Raw genomic sequence first — 20,689 nt, forward strand, 5'->3', positions numbered from 1 at the left:
AGCACCCAGAGGGAATCCAGGCAGACATGGGGAGAATGTGCAAACTCCACACAGGCAGTGACCCAAGCCAGGAATTGAACCCAAGTCCCTGGCACTGTGAAGCAGCAGTGCTTGTCACTGTGCCACCTTTGCATCCAGTGCATTGGCTATGTTAAATTCTCCCTTAGTGTACCCGAATGGGAGCCAGAGTGTGGCGGCTTGGGGGGATTTTCACAGTAACATCATTGCAGTGTTAATGTAAGCCTACTTCTGTCACTAATGAATAAACTTTAAGCTTAAACTCACCAATAACTTGGAAGTTGTCACCTAATCAAGTCATATTGGCTGCCTGTAAACTTTCCCTCACTGAGAAGAGTGTGCAGAAAAGAATTGAAATGACTCAAAGTGACTAAAGTTGAAAGTAGATGCTAAAGTTAATCCATCTCAAACTTATGAAACAGACCACAGTTTAAAACTCCAGGCAGATATATTTTCTCAGATGGGTTGATTTTGAAGCAGAGGTGAAAGGTCAGACACAGACCCAAGATTTATCATAGAATAATGTGAATCAGTGATTTTCAATTGCTGTATTGTGGTTTTGATGTATCTAAGGCAAGGCAAGGACAATTTGTGCCATTCGAAGTAAAGGTCGACTGAGACACAGTGGTTAGAAAATCATGGTGTTTTGGAGCTGTTAATGGAATATCAGCACTTCACCGTAAATTAACTCCTGCCTGCAAAGAGCTTCAACAATGGAGCTGCTGGTACATAGAAATGGAAGTGCAAAATAAGTGAATAAATCTATGGGAAGTACATCAAGACATCCCAAATGACAAACTACCTGGCTATTCTTCGATTGGACAGTTTGACGTAGGCTACCATCTGAGGTATCTTCTGTTCTTCACACTCAAAAATAGGCATTTTAAAGAGAGAGATACACACTTACAGAGCACCTTTCATGTCATCAGCACTTTATAGCCAAGTAAGAAGTCTTACACCCTTTACAGGTTTGTGAAAACGACCTCTCCATTCACCTGATGAAGGAGTGGTGCTCCAAAAGCTCGTGATTCCAAATAAACCTGTTGGACTTTAACCTGGTGTTGTGAGACTTCTTACTGTGCCCACCCCAGTCCAACACTGGCATCTCCAATTTATAGCCAATCAAGTATTTTTGAAGTATTGTTACTATTGTATTTTTTAAGTTCACGTTATTAGTGTCACAAGTAGGCTTACATTAATACTATAGTGAAGCTACTGTGAAAATCCACTAGTTGCCACACTCTGGCGCCTGTTCGGGTACACTGAAGGAAAATGGCCAATGCACCAAATCAGCATGTCTTTCGACTGTGGCAGGAAACCGGAGCACCTGGAAGAAATCCACGCAGACACGAGGAGAACGTGAAGACTCCACACAAACCCAAACCATGAATCAAACCCGGGTCCCTGGCCACCGTGGGAAACACTGCAGCCAATTTGCACACAGCAAACTACCAAACACAGCAATGTGATAATGAGTAGATAACCTGTTTTTTTTTGGTGTTGGTCAAGAGGTGAGTGGTGACCTGAATGCTGAGGAGAACTGGCCTCCTCTTCTGTGAAACGGGATATTTCACTTGAGAAAGTGATTTGACATGACAGCCCCTCAAAAGATGCCATCTCTAATAGTGCAGCACTTCCTCAGTATGGCTGTTGGGGTGTCAGCCTGAATTACATGCTGAAGTCTCAGACTTGACGGAGAAGAGAAAGAAAGTATATTTTACCTTGGTGCAACCTTTACTCTTTCTCTACTGCTTGACCTGCTGCATGTGTTCAGGCATTAGCTGTTAATAATTAATGAACAGATGGAGCTTCAGCTAAAACTGTGCTGAACAGTTGTTGGTCACAGTATTTGGTGTAGTCATTGGAGGACAAGTTAGTGCCACATATTTTTCTGTACAGTCTCTCTGTGTGAATTATTTGTCTCCAAGAACTAGAAATTATTGGATAGAAATTTCTTGTCAATATTTTTATTGTAGGATCATGTAGTGTTCACAGTATAGTCCAGAATATGTTTCATTTAGTATCTGACACTTAACATGTGAACTTGAGGCGGCGCAGTGGTTGGCACTGCTGCCCCACAGCGTCAGGGATCCGGGTTCAATTCCCGGCTTGGGTCAATGTCTCTGCAGAATTTGCACTTCCACGTATCCGCGTGGGTTTCCTCCGGGTGTTGCTGTTTCCTCCCACAGTCTGAAAAACGTGCTGGTCAAGCACATTGACCATGCTAAATTCTCCCTCAGTGTACGTGTACAGGTGCTGGAAGGTGGTGATTAGGAGATTTTCACAGTAATTTCATTGCAGTGTTAATGTAAGCCTGCTTGTGACACTAAGAAATAAACTTCAAAAAATTTAGCATATAGCATTAAACATGTAATACTGAACATGCCACACTTAACATGTAACACTGCACTCAATTGTATCCCTGAACATATTACATGTGATATTGTTGCACTTAGCATGTAGCATTGAACAATGCTGCACTTAGCATGTAATGCTGAACATGTAACAATAAATACATGGTACTGAACATATAACAGGCTCGAGGGGCAACTTCTGTTCCTATTTTGTATGTAGCATGCTCATATCAAAGTCGCATCACCAGCATTTAAATAAAACCCATGGGTTAATGTCTCCATTAGAATAAGAAGAGAAACCTGATACAATAGCATTCAGCAATCAAAGAATTATTGGCCACAGCAGTTTTTGTCTCAATGTGTTTTGATTTTGCCTGCGCCAGTAAAAAATCTTACTTTGCTCATTCTGCTTCTTTTCTCCCTCTAAATCCCTTCCTTTCTTTCTGGAGGGTTTTGACTCCCACATGTTTATAATGTGGGCTCTCCTCCAATAGTTTATCTGTGAGGGTGATTGCGGAGAGGAGGGGGGAAGTGGGGCAGAATTCTCATTCAGGATGCCCCGGTGACGGAACCCTATTGGCCTCCCAAGAGCACTGAAGGACCCTGTGAGAAACACTCTTGCTGCATTGAAAAGCCAAACCACAACAAGATGTTTGTCTTTGTGCAATGTGTACAAGCATACAAAAACCTAATTTATAGAAGTCTTTTCTATTGTGTATGTGTCTGAGTTTATTAAAATTAAAAAGTTCACTTATTAAAAATTGTACTGAGATCTTACCTTTCTCACTTTTATTGGGAGCAGTGTTGCTACTCGTTTGGTTCAAATGGGAAGAGTTCTGGATTCTCACTTTGGATACACGCACCACTTTCTCTCTCACATACACACACTCTCTCATTACACACACACTCTCACCACTCTCTTTCTCACACATACTCTCTCATTACACATACACACTGCTCTCTCCCTCTTTCTTTCACTTACTCTCTCATTAAACACACACACACACCCTGCTCTCTCTCTTTCCAACACATATTCTCTCATTTTACACACATGCATCGCTCCCTCTCTCTCTCGTTACACAGACACACACTGCTCTCTCTCTAACACATACTCTCTCATTACACACACACACAAACAAACATCACTCCCTCTCTCTTACACACATCTACTCTCTCATTACACACACACACACACACACTGCTCTCTTTCTAACACGTACTCTCCCATTACACACACACACACACATCGTTCCCTCTCTCTCACACACATTTACTTTCTCATTACACACACACACACACACACACACACTGCTTTCTCTCTCTCTCACATACGCACTCATTACACACACACACATACACACATCACTCTCTCTCTTTCACACACATCTACTCTCAGTACACACACACACACAAACCACATACACACACACACACACACAGACTGCTTTCTCTCTCTCACATATCCACTCATTACATACATAAACACATCGCTCCCTCTCTCTCTCACGCACGTTCTTACCATTTTCTTTCACACACACACACGCACACAACACATATTTGTCTCATTTCACACACACGTACTCACCGCTCTCTGTCTCGTACACACTCTCACTGCACTCTCTCCACACACACTCTCACCACACTCTTCTTCCCTCTCTCATTTCACACTTACATCCTTTACACATACTCTTCCACCTCACCGCTCAACCCCATCACATTCACCTCTTCTCTCACAAGCTTTCCCTCCTCACTAACACTCTACCCTATTCCCTCACACTACTCACCCTCCCCCACACACGCTCGCACCCTCCTCTCTCACACACACAGTCACCCCCCTTTGACTGTCTCTGAGGTATGCACAAGCCTGCCCAACTCACCCCCTCCCTTGCCCCCTCCCCTCCTGGGCTCAGCGGTCCACTCTGGTCACCCACCCCCCACTCCAAGGCTGGCTCTGGATGTGCCCCCCCACCCCCCATGCTCCGGTGCCCACTTCAAGTTCTGTTCTATGGCCCTCTCATCTTCTCAAGCTGCTGCCCACGCTTGCCCAATTGGAGCCCAACCCACAGTCCTATTGGGAGGTTCCCGTGAATCCCAGTCTGGGGCCCCCTTGCGGTAGTTTACTGGGAGAAGTGAGTGGTGAGTTCCATTACAGCTGTGCAATATTCTGCTCCGCCCACCCTAGATTTTTCCTGAATGCTCTGTTCCCAAATGATCCATTATTCTAGCGCGGAATACCCGGTAGCAAGTGGCAACAGACTCTGTGATCCTGCAGGAGGTAAGGACTGAGTCCTATCTTCAGGCAGATGATGGAGTTTGAATTCAATAAAAAAAATCTGGAATTAAGAATCTACTGATGAAACCATTGCCGGAAAAACAAATTTAGTTCACTGATGTCCTTTAGGGAAGGAAATCTGCCATCTTTACCTGGTCTGGCCTACATGAGCCACAGCAATGTGGTTGACACTCAACTGCCCTCTAAAATGGTCCAACAAGCCACAGGATTCAAGGGCAACTAGGAATGGGCAATAAATGCTGGCCCAGCCAGTGATGCCCATATCCCACGATGGAATGAAAAAAGGCATTGGATCCTACAGCGCAGGAGGAGGCCATTTGGCTCACTGTGCCTTTGCTTGCTCTTCAAAAGAGTTATTCAATTAGGCCAGCCTACCCCCTGCTCACATATGAAAATTATGATTGAATTTGCTTCCACCATCCTTTCAGGCAGCGCATTCCATATCAGGAGTACATGCTGTGTAAAGAAAATTCACTTCATTTCCCCTCTGGCTATTTGCCAATGAGGTAAATGCATATCCTTTCATTACCAACCCCCCTAACAGTGAAAACAGTTTCTTCATTTTCACTCTGTCAAAACCCTTCATAATTTGAATCCCTTTGTTCATCTTCTCTGCTTTGAAACCAATCCCTGTCACTTTGCGTTTCACAAAGTCCAACTTTGCCCTTACCTACGGGCACCTTTCAGCAGATAGGAAGGAAGACCTCAGCCCCTTCCAATGGTCAGCTCTACGATACTCAGCCACTCTTGGGGAAAATGCTTTCTGAGCAGCATTGAAACTACGTGATTACAATATGATCATTCGCACATCCAAACCTGTCAGAGGCACAACTCCTGCTTGACTGCATGCCTAAATAACCTCATTCTCTAATAAGGCTGGTGTGATGCATTGATGCACACACATGCACAAACATGTACACACACACGCACACACAAACGTGCACACACACTCTCTGCACACTGACACGCACACACACAAACTCACACTGCACACTGACACACACAAACATGCACACACACACACGCAAACACACACACACACACACTGCACACTGACACACATACAAACACACTGCATGCTGACACACAAGCACACACACACAGACTGACAGGCACATATGCACACACACTGCACACTGCAGGCTGACGCACACACACATACATGCACGCACGCACACACACATACCCACACACACTTAATGATATGTTCGGCTGCAACCGGTCCTATCTTCTCCCAAATATGACCCGGCGACTTTCCTCTGCTGCCTGTTGAAATGTGGAGAGGTCAGCAAGGCTGTGCAAATGTTACTCTTGATACATTTCTATCAGACAAAGGTTTGTCTCTGGGAGCATCCCCTGAGTTTATGGTTCATATTTGGAGTCCTCACTGATGCAAAATGCTGGAACCCACTGCTATCAGAAAGAAAGATCTACTGGTAGAATTTAATCGCCATCAGCATTTTGGAGGATTTTCCTTTTTGACTTTGCAGAATCCAGCAAACACTTCAATGAATTAAACATGTAGCTGCTGCAATGTGTTCCCAATTTAAAAGAAGTCTATCTGGTTCTTACCAGACTGGTGGAATGTATGGGTCCATCCCACATTAATAACACGATAAGCCTCCCATTTATCGCTTCGCTATTCTCTGGCAGATGCCCTCTGTTTTTGTAAAAGATTACAAATGGGAAAGCAGACTCACAGCAGTGTATCATTATTAAAATGCTGACCCACAGCTTTTAATCATTTCACTAATACTTTCTGGCAGATTAGTATTTGGTGTGCAACTGATTCTGACATCAGCTGTCAGCCATAACTTGGTGGATGATCCTCTTGTCTCCGAGCTAGAAGGTTGTAGGTTCAAGCCCTACAATCTTCTAGTTTAAAGTTTATTTATTAGTGTCACAGGTAGGCTTACATTAACACTGCAATGAAGTTACTGTGGAAATACCCGTTTGTAAATCTTCAGTCTGGAGGTAGGTCGGAAGTGCTGTATTTCCCATGAGATGTTAAATTAGGGTCCTTCCTGCCTATCTGCTCAGGTAGATGTAAAAGATACCATGCAGATGTTTCAAAGAAGAGCAGAGAATCATAGAACAGAACAATACAGTTACCTGATTTTTGTTGATTGTGGGAGCTGGCTGTGCGCTTGTTGCCTGTCCCATTTCCTTTGTAAGTGGCTACTCTTCTAATTGGCTACTATACACTTTGGCACATCTTGAGGTGCCGTATACACGTCAGCTTTTTCTTTCTTTTTAATAAATACTACAAATCCATTTTATGAGTAAGGTCACAGAATAAATAAGCCTTGTAAAAATATGAGATGCCCAATATTCCTTTTGATTTTATTTATTATTGTCATATGTATCAGTATACAGTGAAAAGTATTGTTTCTTGCATGCTATATAGACAAACCATACCAACCATAGAGCACATAATGGAGAAGGAAAGAGGAAGTTGTAGTGATACAGTCATCGCTAAGGTGTAGAGAATGATCAACTTACTATAATGTTGATCCATTCATAAGTCTGATGGCAGTAGGGAAGAAGCTGTTCTTGAGTCGGTTGGTATGTGATCTCAGACTTTTGTATCTTTTCCAGATGGAAGAAGATGGAAGAGAGAATGTCCTGGGTGTGTGAGGTCCTTAATTATACTGGCTGTTTTTCCGAAGCAGCAGAAAGTGTAGCTGGAGTCAATGGATGGGAGGCTGGTTTGAGTAATGGATTGGGCTACATTCACAACACTTTGTAGTTTCTTGCAGTCTTGGTCAGAGCAGGAGCCATACCAAGCTGTGATAAATACGGAAAGGATCCTTCCAAGGTGCATCTGTAAAAATTGGTGAGATTCATAGTCGTAGCCATGCCTCTGCTCACTTCAGAGGGAGAATTCCCAATTTGTTCCGTAATTTCATGAAAGTTTTAAAACTGTTTTAAAAATAGAGGGGAGATTCAGCCTTCTTGCTATAATTGTTTTGTTTGTAATGTTAATAATCTCTTAAATATTGATGTCCAGGTGACATTATTGCTCAGCTGACGAACAGTTGTCGAAGGTCTATTTCATTCTCAAACTAAACATATATTGGATGTTAGCCAATATATTCACCCCATTGCTGACTGGAGGCGTCCATTAGCAACAGTAAGAAACGGCCAATCAGACTGGGCAAGTTGCTGGGTCTGCTTAATCAGATGGCAGCAGGGAAGCAGCTGTTCTTGAGTTGGTTGGTACGTGACTTTTGCATCTTTTTCCTGACGGAAAAAAGGTGGAAGAAAGTATGTCTGGGATGAGTGGGGTCCTTAATTATGCTGGCTGCTTTGCTGAGACATCAGGAAGTGTGGATGGATGGGAGGCCAAACAATCCTGTGACGTTACAAGCATAATTATTAAAATTTTGCAATTGTATGTAAAATAGGAAATGGTTCAATGATAAATATTGGTCATGATGCTGGGAAAAACTCCTGTAATTCATAAAATTGAAGAATCTGGTGCTCTTACTTGAGAAAGCAGATGGGACCGCAGTTCAATGTGCCATCGAAAAGATGACACCTCCCTTTGTACAGTACTGAAGTGTGAACCCTAGACTGTGTGCTCACGTTCTGCTGAAAGTTAAAGTGTTAGCACTGAATTAAATATCCACTCTCCAGCTCACTGTATTATCATCACTCTCCAGCTCACTGTATTATCATCACCCTCCAGCTCACTGAATTACTATCACTCTCCAGCTCACTGTATTATCATCACTCTCCAGTTCACTGTATTACTATCACTCTCCAGCTCACTGTATTATCATCACCCTCCAGTTCACTGTATTATCATCACTCTCCAGCTCACTGTATTACTATCACTCTCCAGCTCACTGCATTACTATCACTCTCCAGCTCACTGTATTATCATCACTCTCCAGTTCACTGTATTATCATCACTCTCCAGTTCACTGTATTACTTTCACTCTCCAGCTCACTGTATTATCATTAGTCTCCAGCTCACTGTATTATTATCACTCTCCAGCTCACTATTATTATCACTCTCCAGCTCACTGCATCATCCTCACTCTCCAGCTCACTGTATTATTATCACTCTCCAGCTCACTGTATTATCCTCACTCTCCAGCTCACTGTATTATTATCACTCTCCAGCTCACTGCATCATCCTCACTCTCCAGCTCACTGTATTATCATCACTCTCCAGCTCACTGTATCATTATCACTCTCCAGCTCACTGTATCATGATCACTCTCCAGCTCACTGTATTATCATCACTCTCCAGCTCACTGTATCATGATCACTCTGCAGCTCACTGTATTATCCTCACCCTCCAGCTCACTGTATTATCCTCTCTCTCCAGCTCACTGTATCATTATCACTCTCCAGCTCACTGCATCATCCTCACAGCCTGTCCCGATCCCTTCATGCTGATGCTATGGTTAAGGAAGCCCATCAACACCTCCACTTTCTCAGAAGACTAAGGAAATTTGGCATGTCTACTATGACTCTCACTAACTTCTCACAGCTTGGTATGTCTTGCTCTTGCTCTGTCCAACAGTGCAAGAAACTACAAAGGCTCATGAATGAAACCCAGTCCATCAGTCAAACCAGCCTCCCATCTATTGACTCTGACTACACTTCCCCTGCCTTGGGAAAGCAGCCAGCATAATCAAGGACCACCCGCACCCCGGACATACTCTCTTCTATCTTCTTCCATCGGGAAAAAGATATAAAAGTCTGAGATCACGTATCAAACAACTCAAAAACAGCTTCTTCCCTGTTACCATCAGACATTTGAATGGACCTACCTCGCATTGAGTTGATTTTTCTCTATACCCTAGCGATAGCTGTAATACAACATTCTCCACTCTCTCCTTTCGTTCTCTATGTATGGTATATTTTGTCTGTATAATATTCAAGAAACAATACTTTTTACTGTATTAATACATGTCACAATAACAAATCAGAGTTGTAATAGATATACCAAATTTGATTTCACCCTGTAATGTCAGCTGCCGACTTTCTGTTGAGCTTAGCATCCCCCCCGCAACACCTCCCCCCCAACCTCCCCACCCTCCCCCCAAACCCCCTGCTGGTGGGAAACAATCTGTGCATTATTTTTTGCACAGAGTGGCATAAGATTGGACTTGTGGCCTTGGCAAAAAAAAACAGATCTAAAACTCTCCCATTTTCATGCTTGTTTGGGACTTAAAATTTTTTTGGTAAGATTGTCCCCATGTCTTTGCTATTGGTCATCTGCTAAAATATCAGCTCTTTTGCTTCAGAGTCTAACTTGGCTTTATGAAGCTTCTCTGAAGCACTTTGGGTTGCGTTATTACGTTAATGCCACTGTAGAGATGCAAGTTGTTGTTTTAAAGAATAAGAATCCCCATCACACAGAGGTAAGTGGCACGGTGGCACAATGCATTGGCCGTGATGAATTCTCCCTCAGTGTAACCCGAAGAGGTGCCGGAGTGTGGATTTTCACAGTAACTTCATTGCAGTGTTAATATAAGCCTACTTGTGGCTAATAAATAAACTTTAAACTTTGAAAGGTTACCAGCAACCCTGGAAAAGTATCTCTCTAGCCAACCTAACGTCCCACAGGCGTAAATTGAAAGCTGCTGCCCTGTGACTCTGAAAAGCAATGTGGCCGCTGGCGTAGAGCCCAGTCTAGCCCAGATAAGATCAGCTGTTCTTTTTCCTTGGCCTGGAATTATAAGCAAGGACCTCAAAAAGTTGGAAAAACGAGCTTTTCATTAGGCTTGCTCCTCACACAATATTTGATCGAAACATATTCTGACTGGGTGTGACACTTTCATTTGTACCTCAGTTTGAAGGAAATTAAAATTGTAGGCCTCGGTATTATTCCATTTGCAGTGAAAACATTTGTGCGTTCCTGAATCAAGCAGCATTCCTCAAAGGGTCACTCAAACGATGCATTTCACTGACAAAATTGGAGAGGGTTGCTTGACCTGTAGGAGGTTCCCCCATTTTGTCAGATCCTACGGAGGAGTTTCATTGTCAAGAGATGCATCCTGGTCTTCGAAGAAACAGCAAGGAATTTAAGTGAACTCTGTTTATAGGCTGTGCAGTAGGAAAGAAAAATTAAATTTGCCACAATTAAAGATAACATTTTATTAAAGATATTTTCAATTGCTTTCATGTATTGATCACTCCTATGCATCCACTAGTGGCCGGAATTATTTATTTTATTTATTGTTAGTGTCACAAGTAGGCTTACATGGACACTGCAATTAAGTTACTGTGAAAACCCTCTATTCGCCACACTTCTGTTTGGGTACACTGAGGGAGAGTAATAGCATGGACAATGCACTTAACCAACACGTCTTTCGGATTGTGGGAGGAAACCAGAAAATCCAGAGGAAACCCAAGTAGACATGAGGAGAATGTGTAGACTCCACACAGCCAGTGACACAAGCTGGGAATCTAACCGGGTCCCTGGCGCTGTGAGACAGCAGTGCTAACCACTGTGTCACCGTGCAGCCCTGGTGCCTCTGCCTCTGGACATTCATTCCCCGCTGCTGCTGCCAGCAAGGACAGAGAATTTGGCGGTCAGTCAAATCTCCATTCACAGGAGCGGAGCCGGAAAATCCCAGCTGCAGGTGAGGTTGGAGAACCCAGCCTAGTGCCTTAAACATTCTGCCTATCCACAGAAATATTGCTGTAGCTTGTTTTCTCTCTGAGCTTCAGTCTGAAACTGTCTCTTGCCAGCTGCCCACAGGGCAAGCTCACAGCATTGCCCCATCCTTAGCCACCATTGTACAAGAATCATCCATATCAGAATATTGCCAGCATCGCTCCCTTAAACTGACCCCATTTAAAATGCAAGCAGAGAGATTTTTAAATTCTTTAATATTTGTTTTCAGATGGCTTCATGGCTCTTGCCCCTCTGTGGCTCTGTAACCTCCTTCAGCCCCACATTCCATTCAGATCCCTGTGCTTCTCCAATTCCAACGTCTCAACATTCACAGTTTCAATCACCCCACCATTGGTAGTTAAGCCTTCACTTACTTAGGCCTTGAATTATATAATTCTCTTCCTAAGCATCTCTACCTCAGCCACACTCTCTCGTTTCTCAAGTCGCTCCTTTAAACGTACCTCTTCTGGTCATCTTGCCTTAAGTGGCTCGGCATTGCATCTTGTTTGATATTGTACCTGTGAAGCACCTTAGCATTTTTTCAAACTACATTAACGACAATATAAATGCAAGTTGTTGTTATTACCTGTATGATGTAAAGAGATTGTCAATTGTCACTTTTTAATAGTCATTAAACCTATATTTTGTTCAACAGAATGAGGCTAATCTGAATGTAAATTGCCAATTGCTTGAAAGGCAAAACTTTTATTGCAGTTTTTAACCTTACTACAGATCAATGTGGTGTAAATGTTGCCAAATAGAATCATTAAACATAAGAACAGGAGGAGGCCATTTGGCCCTTCAAGCCTGCTCTGCCATTCACCCCAATCATTGGTGATCATCCACCTCAATAGTCTAATCCTGCTTTCTCCCCATTAACTTTGATCCCGTTTGCCCCAAGTGCTATATCTAGCCATCTCTTGAATAATTCAATGTTTTGGCAAGAACTACTTCCTGTGATAATGAATTCCAAAGGCTCACCACTCTTTGGGTGAAGAAATGTCTCCTCATCTCCGTCCTAAATGGTTTACCCCAAATCTTCAGACTGTGTGACCCCCCCATGGTTCTAGGCACCCCCAAAATCGGGAACATCCTTCCTGCATCTACCCTGTCTAATCCTGTTAGAATTTTATAAGTCTCTATGAGATTCCCCCTCATTCATCTGAACTCCAGCGAAGACAATCCTAACCTAGTCAATATCTCCTCAGGCATTAGTCCCGCCATCCCCAAGATCAGCCTGGTAGGCTCATCAGCAGTTGCCTGACACTTTTGTTGTCTACACGTCTGATTTCTTTAAATTCATTCATGGGACATGGGTGTCACTGGCTGGCCAGTATTTATTACCCATCCTGAGTTGTCAGACGGCAATAGAGAGTCAACCACACTGTTGTGGCTCTGGAGTCCACATGTAGGTCAGACCAGGTAAGGATGGCTGATTTCATCCCCTAAAGGAGATTAGTGAACCAGATGGGTTTTTCCAACAATGGTTTCATGGCCGTCTGTAGATTCTTAATTCCAGATTTTTTTTACTGAATTCAAATTTCACTATCTGCTGTGGCGGGATTTGAACCCAGGTCCCCAGAACATTAGTTTCTGGATTAACAGTCTTGTGGTTAATACCACTAGGCCATCGCCTCCCCACTAATGTGCTGGGAAGTGAGCAGCCATCTTAGCAGTGAAAGGCAGTTAGTTATTCACGGGACATTTGCTGACCGCTTTCTCTTTCTCATTCTGATAGCAAGCCGCCAAAAGGTGGAGGTCAGAGCCAACTATGCACGAGTCCTAAAAGAACAGGGACATGATGCCACCAACATTGTCATTACTTCGAGAATAAACCCCAAACTGCAGGTATGGAATTCTTTGTTCTCCGCAAAGAGAAAATATTGATCAGAAATCAGGTTCGATCATCCTATTATTTCTCAGGAGGGAGAAAGCAGAATCTTTGTAAAGTTATTTTATACATCAGCCAGTGCTTTAAAACAAGCAGTACGCCAATAACATTTATTGATTAAGGGCTTAACGTGTATTGAAGGACCCAAAAACATTTGTTTTGCAATATTTCAGCACACTACCAGGACATTTTTCAGACTTAAACAACGTAATTTTCCACATTAAAGATGTGTTGTTGTACAAGTTCAAAGTGCAAATGCAAAGTGCAAATGTTTTCCAAGTACAGTAAACTTGCAGAATAGCTCCAGAGCAACCAAGTCCTCATCACGTGTTCTGGCCAATTATTATTATCGGCGAACCAAGTTCTCGAAGAACAGATGATCTATTTGTTATCACATTGCTGTTTATGGCACAGCTGTGTATAAATTGGCCATTCCATTTCCTATTACAACAATCCCTGGCTGGAATTCTAATTGGATACATGCACAGGGAGGGTTTCTGATGGCTAAAAATGTAAACATTCAGAAATCAGGGAGGGTATAATTCTTCTTTCCAGATATTTAAATTGAGGCCAGACAGAGTTAGAATCTGTTATATGCAGCACTCCCTCAGTCTCGACATGAGATTACCTGCTTGGACAATGGGCTTGAGGGCTGAATTTTCACTTTGTGAGCGAAGAAACGGGGGTTTCTAAGTCCCAGCTTACTTTGAGAATAGACCCCAAAGGTGGCAGGCACATGGCCTCTGAAAGCTGAAGGGTCATTCAGAGGCCCCCCAGCTTGAGATAAGAGGCAGGCTGCAATAAAAGCCAACACGATGGCACAGTGGTTAGCATTGCTGCCTCACAGTGCCAGGGACACAGGTTTGATTCCCAGCTTGGGTCACTGCCTGTATGGAGTTTGCATAATGTCCCTGTGTCTGCGTGGGTTTCATCCGGGTCCTCTGGTTTCCTCCCACAGTCTAAAGATGTGTGAGTTTGGTAGAATGGCCATGGTAAATTGCCCCTTAGTGTCAGGTGGATTGGCTAGGGAGTTATGGAGATAGGGCCTGGGGTGAGATTGTGGTTGGTGTAGACTTAATGGGCCGAGTGGCCTTCTTCTGTATTGTAGGATTTTCTGATTCTATGAAAAAATAAGTAATTGAGAGGGCTTTTAAAATGGATGTGCCCTCTTCTTAGATAAAAAGTAGCCAGGCCACCATTTTACAGGGTGGCCTTTGGCTGCACCCTCACCGTAGCAAGAAGGCTGGGCCTGCAGATGTGCCCAGGACACTGCTCCCCCCCCCCCACCCCCGGGGTTGCTGCTGGATGCCCACCTCTGGGTCCTCTGCTCCCACTCTCACACTGCCCACCTGTTGCATCAGGAAACTAAACATGGATTGAAAACACCCAGTTAACCGCCAGCTAAGAAGGCTTTTAATTAAAATTAATTTGTTACCGGCCTCAAGGCTGGCAGTGTGAATGGGGTAAACACTGTAAGAAGTCTCACAACACCAGATTAAAATCCAATAGTTTATTTGGTGGCAAACACCACTGGCTCTGGGGGCTCTGCCCCTTCGTCAGGTGAGAATGAAAGGGCAGAGCCCTGAAAGGTAGTGGTGTTTGCTACGAAATAAACTGTTAGACTTTAACCTGGTGTTGTGAGACTTCTTACTGTGTTTACCCCAGTCCAATGCCGGCATCTCCACATCATGACAGTGTGAATGGGGAACAGGGAGCCAGTGTGCCAACCTGCTGGCACCAGTATTTTCGGACCTTGTCCAGCTCTGTTCCCAATGTCATCAGGGCCTGAAAGCCACCCTCCTAAGTCTCCAATCAGGGCTTCAATCCAGAATCTTCTGAAGCGAGAATGCTACACAATGAGCCACTGTGGACACTGGAGAGACCCCAGCAAAATGGCGGCACTCTGCTAAGGCTGGGTTTTCCAGGTCTTGATGGGGTCTGTCAGCCAAAATTAGTCTGGAGAAAGTACATGGAAATCAAAGTAAGAGAGCTTTATTTTTGTCTTTGAAGTATGCTTCTCAGCCAGGGCTATTTTTTGTACAGGTTGAGGCCCCCAGTCCTTTTCTGGCCCTTCTCCCAGCCAAAGATATTAATGAATGAACTAGACAGGTAAGTAGCGAATCACTATTAATCTTTTAGCATAATGATGTCCTAATGTAATTGTTAGTGCTTTTATCTGTCATAGATCAGGCATAACACCTACACTTCTCATCGAGTTATAATTGAGGGACTGGAAAAAGTCCTATTTATTGTCTGAATCTGCCTTTTTCAATTCCAGGGTGCCATATTAACACAGGAGATATTTGTTGTTGTTAAATGGTGTGAAACGCTGTAGAGATTCAAATCCCGATGGAAGCAATAGGCTTTGGTATGAGATGCAATGCTTATTGTTAAATACCAGTGATGTCCAGTCAATAACATTCAAACAGCCTCCTATGCTTTGCGATCTTATTTTTGTGGGGGCTGTCTTGTGAGTATTGATACAATCCTGGCATTGCCTATGAATGTTGGATACATCCCCAGGGCTCTCCTGAAACTTATCAAAACATTCCCAGTGATCCGCTTGTAAACACTGAGGCACTCCCGGGATCTTGCATAAGTACTGACACACTCCAGAGTTTATCCTCTTATTTTCAGAGGTTTCTAGGCTAGGATTCAGACCTGGACCTCCCCGCCCCTCCCCACCCCCCATCTGAATTCGTATATCTGTATGTGGCCTTTAGGAATTCCCCTGCTACCCACAACATTGGATGGCAAGAGCTGAGAGAGTTCCCTTTGTGGGTTTGCTTGCTTCATGGCCCGGTTTCCTCTGATGTCCAGAGCTCTGATGTCCTTTGATGTCCAAAGATATGGTCCCAAGAAGGGATTGTGGTCAGTGCAGACTCAATGGGTCAAATGGCCTCTTTCTGCATTGTAGGGTTTCTATAATTCTATGATTCTATGTCCAAAGCTGTGCAGGTTGGGTAGATTGGTCATGCTAAATTGTTCCTTAGTGTCAGGGGGACTAGCCAGGGTAAATGAATGGAGTTGTGGGGATAGGGCCTGGGTGGGATTGTGATTGTTGCAGACTCGACAGGCCAAATGGCCTCCTTCTGCACTGTCGGCTTCTATGATTCTATGTTCGGGGCAGATAGAAACATAGAAACTAGAAGCAGGAGTAGGTCATTCAGCCCTTCAAGCTTGCTCCACCTTTTGTTTGAAGTTCCATTTGCCTTCACGCTGCTGGGCATTTTGTTAGCCAGCAGTATTGTGGATATAGCCTTTGTGTAGCCCATTTCAGTCCCGGGTCCACTAATGGGAGTAATATTGCATGTAAATGAGGATTGCCATAAGTTATTCAGCTCCGCAGCAGAAATTGGCGCAGACTGATGGCTCTGGAAATCTGGTGGCTGGACATTCGTGGAGGCCATGGCTCTTAGATGGCCTGCGAAAAGGCCTCTGCTTGAAGCTCCCAGTCCACTGCGTTACAAAAACAGCACAGTGGGTTGGGAGAATCGCCTCTCACCTCTTTGTCTTAATATAGAAAGAAAGCCAGTGATAACATTTAAAGTTTATTTATTAGTATCACAACTAGGCTTACACATCGACAATGCAATGAAGTTATTGTGAAAATCCCCTAGTCGCCACCCTCTGGTGCCTATTCGGTACACAGAGGGAGAATTTGGCTTAGCCAATGCATTTAACCAACACGTCTTCCAGACTGTGGGAGGAAACTGGAGCACCCGGTGGAAACCCACGCAGACACGGGTAGAACGTGGTGACTCCACACAGACAGTGACCTAAGCCAGGAATCGAACCCGGGTCTCTGGCGCTGTGAGGCAGCAGTTCTAACCTTTATTGGTGCTGGATGTGAAAGTGTTTTTTAATGTAACCTATTTCTCACCGGCAGCTCTGTTACCTTTCCTTTTGTCATTACAGTGGGAATGGACTTCAAGGCCAAGTACATAAAATTTTTAATACCTGAAGCTTCCTGATAAGAGACTGGAATTAACGAGTTGCAACAAATTTCCACCCTTAACCCTCGTAGAAATGAGACCAACATTGAGGTGTCACAGCAATGGAGTCGCAGGGTCCAGAGAAAAGTTGGATAATCAGCCGTTTGCCAACGATTTTGTTATAAATCTGTGTCTGCTGCTCCTCTTGATTGACTGAGCAGAGATTTTGATTGTGAGATGGGAAGTCCAAGGATTCCCACTGGTTGGGCCAGAAACAGGAACTATAATGCATATGATTTTCCATAATGTTAGATAACAAATGAAAGGGAATCTATTTGAAAGGAAGCAGATCGATTCTAAGTAATCCACCATTATTAGTGTTCATAAATTCAGCAACTACAACATGACACTGAATACCAAGCAGAAACATGCCCATCACTGCGACAAAGTCTGTTTCTAGCTGTCGTATTAGAAGGGAAGGCTCAGTTTTACATCGCAGTGTTGCAAATGCCTTTAAGGGATAGCAGCAGACCATTGTAGTATAAGGGAGTTTGTCAGAGCAAGGGTTAATGCAGAGAACAGTACTGCCTGTGGTGTGATGTAGAGAATCACATGATAGTAGACAGTGTGGAGAAGAGTCTAGAAAGAGCCAGCCTGGAGATAGCACCCATGCATTGTAATACTTTGGATATGTATGTAGTGATAGTTTACCAATAAACAATTTATCCCTTCTGCCCGCCACAGGAATCATAGCGGGTGAGGGGTGGACCATGGAAAGGCCTGTTGACCTCGGGAGGGATTTTCTGGGAGGTGTGGCTGTAAAATCCCACCCAATATGTTCAACCACACAAACTGCCAGTGAGACACTGGAATAATTCCCCTCCTCCAACCTATTACGACTTTATAGACACTTGATTTAAATCACCTCTTGATTTTCTTCCTATACTCAGTGGGACGGAAGCTTAATTTCTGCAACCCATCGCCATAAATTTGACCCTTTTAGCCAACATATCGATGGAATTTCCCAGGAATTCCCGCTGGCAGGATCTTCCAGTCCTGGCTGCAGTGACTACCTCCCCCCACCCCCAGCTGCGGGCGTCCCAGTGGAGACGAACAACTTGATGCCCCATAGACAGCAGTGGGACCAGAAGGTCCTGCTACAAACCAATAGCGGGCTGTCTCCACCGCTACATAAACTGCCGCGGGGGAGAAGAATGGGTGGGTGGGGGGTGCGGGGAGATAGAAAATGCCACCCATCCTTCCTGAGGTGCCGTTCACAGCAATGAACCCAATATTCCAGATGCGGTTGAACGATGCCAGAATCCCGCTGGCATGAACGGCCGGAGAATCACTACTTTTAAGGCAGAGGCAGATTGATTCTTAACCGACAAGAGAGTCGAAGGTTATTGGAGAGGGGGTAGGCGGAATGTGCAGTTAAGTTTACAATCTGCTGAGTGATGACCTTATTGAATGGCGGAGCAGGACTCGAGGGGCAGAATGGCCTACTCCTGCTCCGAATTCGTATGTCTGTATGTTTTACTGTCTGTGGGGTCCAGTGTGAAAATGCGCCTCATGTTCTGATTGTTAAGAAAGATGAACAGCCGTCTCCCATGAAGTTACATCAAAAAAATATAAAAAGTGCCTCTGGAACCTTGACAATCTAACAGTCATCAGTCAGGACTTAAACTGCAAACTTCAAAGCTTAATGGCATGTTTACATTTCACTTCATAAAAAGTAGCCCTGGGAGGTTATGTGTACCTTAATTACACTCTAACTTAATTATAGGTTCATACTGGAAAGTAAAAAATTAAATGTGTTTATTTTAGATTGAGTCATCTGTGCTTAAATATAAATAGAAAGCTTTTAAGGAGCTTTTGCAACCCACTTTGTTTAACTTGACTGGACTGCTGCCTCGCCAGGTAATGTCATAGAATGAGGACTGCGGAGCGACAGGGTCACATTACAAAGTACGCAGTAGAACAAAAAGGAACTTTTGTGGACGCGTTTAACCGTTTCAGTTTCTGAAACCCTGGACAGCTTTGAAATTCTGGTCCACGTTCACTCTCGGTACGCTTCTGAACATCTGGCAAGCGGACGTCAGGAAAGCGAAGCTAATGTCATGAGAAATTCCTGAGCTCACAGCACCTCGACACAGGCAAGCACAGTCAGGTCAGCAATGCTGCTGCTGAGCGCAGGCATTTAATCAGTGCTTTGATCCCACCTTGATTAAAAACTTGCTGAGTGAACAAATTTGGGTTGACACGTGGCACCGTTCCTAAGCACCGCAGAACGCTGGCTCCAATTTATTGCTACTGAATATTAAAAGGCATTGAGATGGGAGAACGTTAACTTTGGGAGCAGAAAGCTGGCGTTGTTATCTCGCAGTACTGTCCTGAACAGTCACCGTAGTCAGGCTAAGCATCATTCTCCAGCATTGCTTCAGCACTGACGGGAGATTGTCGCCTCAATTTAAAATATTTCTCTCCATCACCTTCTGAAATTATTGTTATGCGGGGTTTCCCTTTGTCTGAATCCGTCCGCGTATAACATCAAACAGAGAATGTATCAGAATCACACCAGCTATCAGTGTACATAAGGGGTTTCTGCTGAATAAACTAAAGGAGTACTCACTGTTGATATGAATCTCTACCATCCTGGCTTTTTATTTTATGTTGTGTAACGCAGTGCAAAAGAAAGAATAGTGCCTCCCGCATCCCAAAATGTTTCACAGTCAATAGTGATTTTTGAAATGTAGTCATTGTTGTAGTAAACACAGAAACCAAATTGTGCTTAGCAAGAAAGAAATGTGTGAATGCAAAGATGACGGGTGGGATTTTCCGGCCACACTCGCCCCCAAGCCTGGAAAATCCCTTGCACGATCTGTAACCCACCCGCTACGAGTTCCATGGCAGGCGGGACAGGAAAATTCCGCCTGACCTGTGACTGTTCCGATGATGAGTTATCACGACCTGCAGCACTGCATGGAATATTCTAGTCGTGTCGAAAGTCACTGGACTTTGGGCTGCCTCTGCAAATTACCCGTTCCTGCCCACAATAGGAGGGATCGAAAAATCCTAGCTGTTGACTCTGTTTCACACAAGCCTGAAAGCATCTTGTAATATAGAACATGAGTATTGCTGGGAAAAAAAGGGGCATGCTGTTGAAACTTTACATCTTGTACTTACCAGGACACATTCACAAGAATACAAATGCAAAGATTCTCCAATTTTATCCATACCTGTTCCATGGCCAGAGAGAAGGGACAATTCAGCCTAGTATTAGCTAGGTAGAAACACCCAGCAAAGCAATATTGACAGAGTGGATTCAGCTCCAAAGTTAATATTTTATATTGTTTGAATGAACATCGGTCAATATCCAGGTTCTTTTGGGTCAGTATTTTAAAAGCTGGGATGGCCCATCTCATTTTTCTCCCCTTGTTCCACCTCCTGACCCAATTCCTGAATACATTGACTGGAGAAATGGACCTACACCAACAGCATAAATCAAGCTCTGAGCAAATCAACAGGCAGCATGGTGGCACAGTGGTTAGCATTGCT

The 20,689-nt window shown here is 43.9% G+C and overlaps 1 protein-coding gene across 3 annotated transcripts in view; it reads left to right on the plus strand.

Moving 5' to 3' along the window:
• The window catches only part of LOC145343740 (doublecortin domain-containing protein 1-like), a 469,487-nt gene extending 449,708 nt beyond the window's left edge, over positions 1–19,779 (plus strand). For 2 of the 3 annotated variants that reach the window (XM_080190005.1, XM_080190008.1), the window contains 3 exons: positions 13,044–13,153; positions 15,240–15,305; positions 17,115–19,779. In XM_080190005.1, the coding sequence (XP_080046131.1) occupies positions 13,044–13,153; positions 15,240–15,296 (167 nt within the window). In that variant the 3' untranslated portion in view covers positions 15,297–15,305; positions 17,115–19,779. Of the gene's footprint in view, positions 1–13,043; positions 13,154–15,239; positions 15,306–15,474; positions 15,519–17,114 lie in introns of those variants that run through there. The other variant, XM_080190007.1, reaches the window with a different exon arrangement.
• Positions 19,780–20,689: the final 910 nt, after the last annotated feature.

Source organism: Carcharhinus amblyrhynchos, chromosome 6, assembly GCF_965287045.1.
Source record: "Carcharhinus amblyrhynchos chromosome 6, sCarAmb.v2.hapA, whole genome shotgun sequence".
Classification (NCBI taxonomy): Eukaryota; Metazoa; Chordata; class Chondrichthyes; order Carcharhiniformes; family Carcharhinidae; genus Carcharhinus; species Carcharhinus amblyrhynchos.